This window comes from Melospiza georgiana, chromosome 1 (assembly GCF_028018845.1).
Source record: "Melospiza georgiana isolate bMelGeo1 chromosome 1, bMelGeo1.pri, whole genome shotgun sequence".
Taxonomy (NCBI): Eukaryota; Metazoa; Chordata; class Aves; order Passeriformes; family Passerellidae; genus Melospiza; species Melospiza georgiana.
Genome location: NC_080430.1, coordinates 105,234,606 through 105,244,305, shown reverse-complemented (window position 1 = coordinate 105,244,305; position 9,700 = coordinate 105,234,606). Strand labels below are relative to the sequence as shown.

General features: G+C 40.2%; 1 protein-coding gene across 18 annotated transcripts in view; it reads right to left on the bottom strand.

The window, feature by feature from the left end:
- Positions 1–3,770: 3,770 nt before the first annotated feature.
- Positions 3,771–9,700, bottom strand: part of EPB41L3 (erythrocyte membrane protein band 4.1 like 3) — a 95,398-nt gene continuing 89,468 nt past the window's right edge. For 16 of the 18 annotated variants that reach the window (XM_058032607.1, XM_058032638.1, XM_058032659.1 and 13 more), the window contains 6 exons: positions 9,251–9,643; positions 8,075–8,206; positions 7,557–7,655; positions 6,445–6,525; positions 6,065–6,181; positions 3,771–4,831 (listed from right to left, as the gene is read on the bottom strand). In XM_058032607.1, the coding sequence (XP_057888590.1) occupies positions 6,071–6,181; positions 6,445–6,525; positions 7,557–7,655; positions 8,075–8,206; positions 9,251–9,643 (816 nt within the window). In that variant the 3' untranslated portion in view covers positions 3,771–4,831; positions 6,065–6,070. The remainder of the gene's footprint in view (positions 4,832–6,064; positions 6,182–6,444; positions 6,526–7,556; positions 7,656–8,074; positions 8,207–9,250; positions 9,644–9,700) is intronic. The other 2 variants (XM_058032668.1, XM_058032678.1) reach the window with 1 other exon arrangement.

The window sequence follows — 9,700 nt, the reverse complement described above, 5'->3', positions numbered from 1 at the left end:
CTTAATTATTTACTTTGTATACTCAGATATACTGCTTTAATTTGTTTCTTTGCATTTTTTGTACAATTTATGATACACCCTTCTCTGAGCCCTTTAATGTGCTTTGTCTAAACTTGTGTCTTTTACACTACAGCCACCCAGGATTATTTACCCAATAACACATGGCCAGTACTTTACCTGTGCACTGTAAGGCAAGGCTTGTGTGGGAACACATCCTCTGGGCTGTAATTCAGGCAGCTTGAAAGCTGCACATGTTCTGGGATCTGCTTTTTTGCAGCTCTTGTTAGGTGACATTGCCCAAGCTTTGGTTATGCACAGAAGTTAGGAGTCATGGTACACCTCACCACAGCAGGACAGCAAAGATACTTCTAGAAAATGGAAAAGAAATTCCTAGCCAACTCTGGACAAAAAAAACTCCACCCCACCCAAGAATAAAAGGTTTGTAATTTAAGTTTTGTACTGGAGAAAGTAGAGCTGGTAGACTGTAAAGATAAAATCTAATGTATTTAAAAAGGAAAACAATTTCCAGCATCAGAACACTTTCTCATTTTTCTTTTCCCTTTTATGTCACTGTAGTCATGCTCAAAGACAGGCCATTAATTCTACTTACAGTGAGTGATGGTCATTTCAGCTGCAAGGGTGAGGTCACTGATTTATGGAGGTTATAGCTGAATTTGGGAACATGAGATAATGGAGGAAAGTTGACTGACTTTTTTTTGTGTAATTTGAGCACATTGGTTTCCCTTTAAACAAGGATTTTTGAAATTCTGCTCCAGAAGCCCTTACAGGAGCCATTAGTTCCAGCTGAGGAGCAAGACTGATGTTGAATAGGAGCCAGAAAAAATGGTAGAGGTGGAAACAAAAGGTATAAACCAGACTAAGGTACAGTCTGAACAGGGGCTAACATTATTCCAAGGTAATGGAATAATCTGGTTACAGTTAGTGAATGTGGAAACGTATGGAAAATCTTTCTCTAGAAAAACTAACAAGATGTCCCATTGTTTATCTATATGCAAATCCTTGAGGTGGAACTACAAGATGCATAAATAATAATAGTAATTTTAAGTATGACCGAGTTTTAATTAGGAAGGCTGGTATTTTGTGTTGCTCCAGAGCAACCACGGGCAGACTTTGCTGATGTGGCATAACATTAGTGACAAAAGACACAGAAACCCACTATTGGCAGTGTAAGATTGATATAGCCTTTGGAATCTATAGATTTAAGAAAAGTGCCTATCTTTCTTTAAAAATAATGCAAGAAATTGAGTTAGTGTTTCTCAAAGCAATCCACCTGTCCATCCACAGTACCTCAAACCAGCACTGTACCTTGGGATCTATATAGGACTGCAGGAGATCTCAGCATTGCCTGAGACATGTCACAAACCTTCAATAGGAAACATTATTAAAAATAATGATTTGATTCCTAGTTCTGAAGAATCTCAACCATTATTGCTCCCGTATAAAAAAGGGAAATGTATTTCTTTATCTCGTCCTTAATTCCTGTGAAGATGTAAAGGTGAAGCTTGTAAATGGGTTTTCTGACCTGAACTGACAGAACTGTTCTGGTGTAAGGAAAGAAACCTGCAGCAAGACTTGCCAGTGTGATTGCCAAACTGAAGCCTAAACTCAATGTCCAATTTATATGCCATGAAGAACTATTTATCAGGAGCTATCATTTTTGCAGATACAAATTGTTGAACAGATGAAGCACATCATCTCACCAATTGCTTAAATCTGCTCTGGAAAGAAATAAGGCTAAGCTGTTAAACCCTTGCTTTGATCTAGTATATGGATTTAGAAGCTCATTAAAGGTTTTTTATATTTGCTTGAGCACAGAAACACCATTACTTGCCATTTGTGATGAGACAGCCTTAAAAAACTTCAGCAGCATAAATTTTAAGGAATTCCAAGCAGCCTTAAAAAAATGTCAGTGTGATGTATTCACTCTTTCTGTACGTGTAATGGTCACTATTGCTGTGGTCACTGGCTATGCCCATTCTTGCCTGGTGTGCAAAGCCCTTACCACAATGGCTCAGAGTAGTCATTTCTCTCAGGATTGAAACTGGGATTCCAGTTGTAACAAGTAAGGCTGCCTCCCTGGCTGGTGTCTGTGTTGGCAATGCTGCCCACAAATAACACACTGAGGGTTTGTTTTCCAGGCTGGTTTATGTTGAGAAGCCAGACAAAGACCAACAACAAATGAGAAGACACAGAGACAAAAGAAGGTTGGTAGAAACAGGCAGGTGCTCTTTATTTCATGTGGCACAGCATTAGGCAGACAACCCAAGAAACAGTTTCTAACAAAAACCAAAGCTATAACTTCCAGGAACCATCCCCCAAACAAGGGTCTACTACCAACAGTGGCACTGAGATGTCCTTGCCTGTCCACTCTTATCTCCTCATAGTTTATATGCGCTTAGGCGGTATCTTAGTGGTGAGTGTCCTTTCCAAGGAGACTAACTTCCTACAATGCAATATCTTTAGACAGCGTACATACTGTGCAGGATCACCAGAGTACAATCTCCTCAAGCCATGCTAAAATATAATGCTAACTCTGGAGAGAAGGCTGTGCGATGGCCTCGTGTCTCTCTGAGGTAATACAATGCTGTTTCCTAGCTGACAACATGAGGGGCACCTGAAGGAGGATCGGTATGGCTTCAGAGTCTGTTTTTAAACTCCTGATGCAGTAGTGAGGACCTGGTGTGCCACCGGCCAAGACGGGGTGAGGACCTCCTCCGCCCCGACCGCCGCTGGGCACCAGCAGCACCAGAGAGCTGAGACTACTGTCACTCAGGGGGATGAGAACAGACATGGCCTTGGGCTAGGAGGAGGAGGAGGAGGAGGAGGAGGAGAGGGCCATCAAATATCACAACAGACCGTCAGTTTTGCTCGGTCATTAGGCGAGAGGTAACAATGAGGCGGGGCAGGGAGGGGTGACATCGTTAGCACTCCAGATTTAAAGGCATGAAGAATGGCTGGTGGAAGGAAGATGTTTTGGAGACTAAGGGCAAAGCTTTAAAAGCCTTGGGATATTACTTTTAATTATTATCTACAGGTTATTGTCTCTATATATACTATTTTTCTTTCTAAATTATGAAAATAAACATTTATTAACAAGTCACTGGGTCAAATCCTGCTCTCCACTGAAGGCAAATCCATTGACTTCAATGGGAGGGAGCCCCGTGTAAACAACGAAGGGCAAATTTGGCCCTTTATGTCCTGAAAAGTCTGCTTGTACCCACTGCCTTTCAATCCTGCAAGGAAATAGAGATTGAAGGGTGAACTATTCCTTACAAATTTCTCTTAAACTACCAGGGGAGTGTCAGTGAGATGCAGCAAAGATGTGGAAAAAAAAAAAAGAAAGGAACCAATAAGTAATACTGCTTTAAAGAGAATTTTATCCATGTTTCAGAGCCAAAGTACAAAAAAGAGAGTGGATCTGGATCAAGCGCTACTGGCCTTTACTTTCTAAGCAACAACAAAATTCTTCATTTAGCTTCGGTGAAATGTTACACAACCACAGAAAACAGAAGGAACCAAACAGTCCTTTTCCTTTGCAAACATCATTTGCCCAAAGGTGAACACTGCCATCCCTTTGGATTCTCCGCTAGTTCCCACTGTCTGCACAGTGCAGTGTCAGCCACTGAAGACAAAACACATCTACTGTGCACATGAGTGAAACCTGTGGTGTCTTACAAACATAACATTTTGATGTTTTGAATACTAAAGAACACTAGGTGCTTTTAGACACAGAACAATACGATTTCAGATGCATTTACCACTTTTATTTCACTATGCAGAAACATACATTCACCATGTGTTGTGATGCAGCTGACAGTGTAATGGACGCTATCCCTTCCGTGGGTATTAGAGCTGGACACTAGCGAGTTTTCAGTGGACGTTCTGTACAGGTTAAGGCTTGACTCAGAACTAGATAGTAAATGCTGACCAGATTCTCAAACAGATTTTTTTTTTCTCTGAGAACAAAAGGGAAATCAATAGAAAACCATCACGGTTATTTAAGATTAATAATTTTCTAAAGCTGCAAACTAAGTAAAATACAGATTTTTTTTTCTCCAAAATAACTACATATAATTTACAAGGTTAGGATCTGTGAAGGGTGACTGGAAGCTGACTCTTAACAATGCTGACAAAAATCATTAAAGTTAATATACTAAAATCATTACTACCTCATAAGGTATTCAGTCAGGTATACAAAGCACACTTTGTAAGCATTTATATGTTTTGATAAGAGTAAAGATTCATCATCGTTTATCGGGCAGTAATAAAACCAGATGAAACAAATATAAGATTCAAGTTGTTTACTGAATAAACTGTGTTATTGGCACATCTAATGTGTGGTAAAACATTATACACAGTACCTATACAGCTTCTAGCATTTTCGGGGTAATCTTCATTTACAATATTTGTAAACAAAAGGCTTGCCACCTAACAAATTTTAATTTGTTTAGACTTTCAGAAACTGTGAAAGGCATGAACTGTTTATGTGTTACATGAGATCACTGTTTATATTGTTTATGAACGTGCAGGTAAAGCTGAAAACTTAGACATTTTAAGAAAATTAAAAATGCTGCTTTTCTGTAATTTTATTGTTGCTTCATGCAATATTGTTTAACTGCTGCTGATTCAGATTGCTTTCTATGGGAAGGTATCTCTGCCAGTTTCTTTATTAACGGTCAAGATCAATTCTTCTGTACTGAAATTTTCCATAGACAGATACAAGTCAGTCAGGTTGGAACTGAGACTCCGTATAGGTTCTCGTATTCCTACTGGTATGCATGTCTGGATTCATATGCATTCTAGGTTATTCCTGCAGAAAAGAGAACTGAGTTAATTATTCAAAGCAACAACACTCTTGCAAAAGAGATTTTGTCAATTTGTTCATACAAGAAAAGCTATTCGAAAATGGCATATCCCACTATAAGCAACTTGGACCAAATCCAAAGTCCACTGATGCCAATGGAAAGAATTAGGGACATCAATAGACTTTTAAGCAAGCCACATTGAGCTGTCTCTGAAACAATTAGCAGAATACCACAAGAATCACAGCTACTCACTCCTTAGTGACTGGTTCCATCTTCCAAATAAATAACTGACACTGAAATTCAGTTTTCTTTAGGGTCTGTATATCCAAAAGCAGGAGAGCCAAAGAGCTTCAAAAGGTGCTGTGCATTATACTCTGTTACTTACACCAAGTGCTAGGGAATACATATTGTTTTAAGAATAAAATGCTGCTATCGATTCAACAAATCTGACAAGCAGCTTTTTCTTCCCCTTCTGCATACAGCATTCAAAGCAATTTGTGCAATGGTGCTGGCATTAAGAGCTTTTGCATAGCAGGTTAGTATGCATGACATGTTTCTGCACACAGAATAAATATAGGAATATTGAGATGTCTGTTTAGCCAGCCACTATTGGAGAGCATGCCTTTGCTGAGGAAAAGCTAGACGCAAGGAAAGCTGCATTATCATCTCATCCTGATAAACAATGCTGCTTTAAAACATTAAATGCTCTTCAAGTACAAGGAAGCCAAGACACCCAAATACTGACAAACTAATTCACTGCGTTTAAAAGCAACTTGGACCATATCTTTGCAAGTCAGGAATTGAAGCATAACTTTCAACATATCTGCTCAAGACATTTAAAAAGCAGCTGTAGGTTTTTTCCCTTGGCATTTTTAAACAAAAATGCACACCTTTAAGAACAAATTGTTTTTGTTCTTAAATGACACAAAAGCGGACAACAGATTTTTTATGACTTCAGAAGTAGAAAATTAGACTATAACAAAGCATGGACAATGAGGACTTTTCAGAGAGCCAACGAAAACAAATGAATAGTTTCTCTTTCTCCAGCTGACACTGTTTAATGAAGGCAGATGTCTAGAGCTGAATGTGGTTTACTTTCACGTATCAGAACTGATAACCAGCAACTTGAAAATGCCAGTGAGAGAAAGTGAAGAGTTAAAGGTGAAATATGGTAGGAAAACAACATCTGCAACATGCCAGCCCAGTAAATGCCTAGGAAAATCATCTGGTCCTCTTACCTGTGGTCAATCCTCCCCATCTTCTGGTGTGATTTCTGTCTCTTTATGTACCACTACTTTGGTCACTGACATGTCAGGGTGCTGCTCTTTGGCTTCTTTAATTGCCTGAGCCAGCGCCTATCCCAAGGAAACCACAGAAGGGCAAAAACAAAAAGGAGGTGGAACATGCATGATCAATAGCAAGGTGGAGAGATTCATGACATATTACACAATTTACAAATGAGGAAAATGATTAAAATATGAAATATACCATCACTGTTTTAACTACTATTCCAGTTTAATATAAGGCATGCCAGTATGGATATCTGTCAAAGCAATATTTAGAAATGTTCTCTTTTTCAGTCTTCAGGGTAGTCTTTTTAGCAGTTTGTAGATTTTACCTGATCATGATCAATATCTGCATCTCCTGTGATGACTATTCGTTTTTCAATTCTTGTCTCTGAGATGCCTCCTTTCACAGTCTAGATGGGAGGGACAAAAATGCATGTCAGTAACTCACTTTAGATGCTGCCATTCTCATGACTGGACCAAAACCACCCAAAGAGGCCACAACCTGGACTGCAAATGAGCAGCTCTGGAGTTGGCCTGAATGCTCTGAATGGACTAATGACCTCCAGATGTCCTTCCAAAACAGGTAATTTTATAATTTGAGTTAATCTGCACATGCATCAAGAGAGATGTTTGTGTGTCAAAAATGCCAAACTTCTCCCATGAAAAACAGAATGGAAATACAGACAGCCCCATATTCAGACCTATTTAAGTCCAACTGCTTGCTTCAGAATGGCATACAGGGTGGCATGGCCTATGTATGGCTCATCTACTAATGGGGGAACTTCAATGCAGAAAGATGAAATCCTGTTCTCAGTGAATACTGGTAGGAGAGCTGTCACAGCACTTATTTCTGTTTAGGGAGGAGCTGTTATTTAAATGCTACTTTAGAACCTGGAAGACACAGCATGGTTTGTCTGTGCAGATGAACTTTTGGCCTGGCTGTGGGCAAGTTCCTCAGGGTACCACCCAGAAACACAGTCAAGGTGCTGGAGCTGACCGAATGTCCTGTTATGGCTACAGGATACAGATTCACTATGTGCAGTGCTAAAATCTCAGGGCTGAAAGACACAGTCATGTCAATGGAGCCTCATGTTCACACAAGTTATTCCTTCCAGGCTACCACATGATGCCAATGTGGTTTTACTCCTTCCAGTTCCAGGTAGCATTTGCAGCTAAATCAAGTGTTTCTGTACAACAAGGTTTTGTGTTTGCATAGACATACCTTAAGGGTTTAGGATTGATGTCAAGTCATTGGATGATGTGTTAATCAACTCAGCACAGCCAAAGACAGGTGAATAAAGACAAGTATTTATGGTAAATTTACAACATATTGTCAAGAGAATAACAGAACGTGTTCCCTTTCTGAAATAAATCATAGAACCAAAGCTAAGATAGCATACACCCTGGTGAAAATGGAGCTCTCTGTTTTCTGAGGACTCACTTTGGTGATATGTGTAGTAGTTGTAGTGCTGGTGGTTTCAGATGTGATCGTTTGTGCACTCATCAGTACACCTGGTTCAGAGTCAGCACCACAATCCACCTAGAAACCAGAAGAGAAAAGCAGTTACCAAAAAAATTATCCTGAGGACAGAACTGGACTGTTAAACTTCCCTATTTCTACCGTTCTTCATAAAGTGAGTACCTTATGCTACGGAAAAACTGCTATGAGGGCAACCATGTGTGAGTATTTCTCTGTGTATCTGGAGGCTGTCCTTCCCCTCTGGAAGCACAGATGAGAAGATGACACTTTTAAATCTGCAGTCTCATCAATGTTCTGGAAAGGCCCTACACCAGGACATGAGAGTGACCCTCAGCTAAGTTATTCTTATGTACATTCTCCTCATGCTAATATTTAATATCTGAACAACTTAGAACAGTTCACACTAAAACATACACTTAAAGAAATGGGTTCCTTAAAGGCACATTAAATTAGACCATGTCTTTTGCAGAATTTCTTACCTGAGAAGACTCATATGTAATGGTTTTTGTTTCTGTATGGACTACTGGCACTTCCTTTGTTGAAATTTCAAGGGTTTCCCCACCAGCAGGAACACTGCTGAAACTTATAGTCTCAGTCTTCACAACTGGTGACTGCATGAACAAAAAAAAGAAGGAATTGGAACATTTAGCAGAGGTTATGGATTTCTCAGAACAATTTTTCTTCTGTTTGTGCCAAAGAAAGAATAGCTAAAAAATGTTCTGCATTAAAAAAAGAGAAAGATAAAATTCTCTTAATTACAGTGGTACAGTCATGTATATAATGCTGGCAACATTTAGGACTTCCCTGGATTTTAGGAAAATAAAGTCCAGAGTGCTCTAAATGCTACAAGAGGCAATGGCCACAACTTGAAAAACAGGAAGTTCCCTGAGAACATCAGGAAACACTTTTTCACTGTAAGAGTGACTGAACATTGGCACTGGTTGCCCAAGTGTTCATTCCCAACATTGTGGAATGTTCTTCCTTGAAGATACTCAGAAGAAGCTCTCTGGACATGTTCTTGAGAAACAACTCACTCTGGATGTCCCTGTCTGATCAGAGGACTGGAGCAGATGACCTCCAGAGGGCCCTTCCAGCCTGAACTGCTCTGAGAATCTGTGATTCTACATTTTCTTAGAAAGACAAGAGAATGAATTCTGTCCAGGCTTAGTCTTTAATCTCTGGGGAAAAAACCCTGCACAAAACAGCTCTTGAAATTCTACTAATGGGGATTAGATAAGGAACCCGGTCTGTTTAAGACACAGTACACTTATTTATAATTGCATCAAACATGGAAAAAACAATCCTGTCTTTGGGGATATGTGAACTTTGCCAACCTCAAAGGACTTTCCTAAACAGAATGCCAGCTGATCTTGTTATCTGTTGCATAAAATGCCATGAAATTTGGTACTTCTCTGTAGCATGAAAAGCAGTTACAAGTAAAACATGCATGGCATTTTGCTAATGATGGAAACCAGCAGCAAGCCTTGCAGGTGACATGCAAGGAGGAAATAAGAGGAGAAAAAAACCTGCTTTCTGTAAAAGTGCAGTCATACAAGCTGTGCACACTTTACTTTCAATGACAGGAATTAACTTAGCCTACTATTAGCCTACATTCACAATTCAGCACAGACACGACCAATTTAACAACAAGTTACCTCAAAATGAGGTTTTCTTTCCAAAGACTCTGAAAGTTGGACTGTTGTTCTGTGCTCCTCCGCCTGCTCACTCGAAGCAGCGGCAGCGACTCCTTCCTGTTTGGTTTGGGCTTTCCCAGCCTCCTCCCTTTTTTCCTCCTTGGCCCCCTCAGTCCCAGCAGAGCCCTCCTTCCCTTTCACGCCAGCAGCCACCGCCGACGCTGCCTCAGCCTGGGCATCCAGTGTAAGTCCGGCCACTTTAGCAGGATCCCCGCCTGCATGCACCTCCATCCCATGTCTCTCCTTGACAACTACAGTCTCCTGTACAACCTTCTGCACTGTATCCTGATCCGGCTGAACTGCTTGCTTCATGTCACTGGAAGTGATCTCCTGAGATGTCGTCGTGTCTATTCTCTGCAGGGAAGGAGGAAAAAAACCCTCAGCATCAGAGGCAGACAACACTATCTGCAG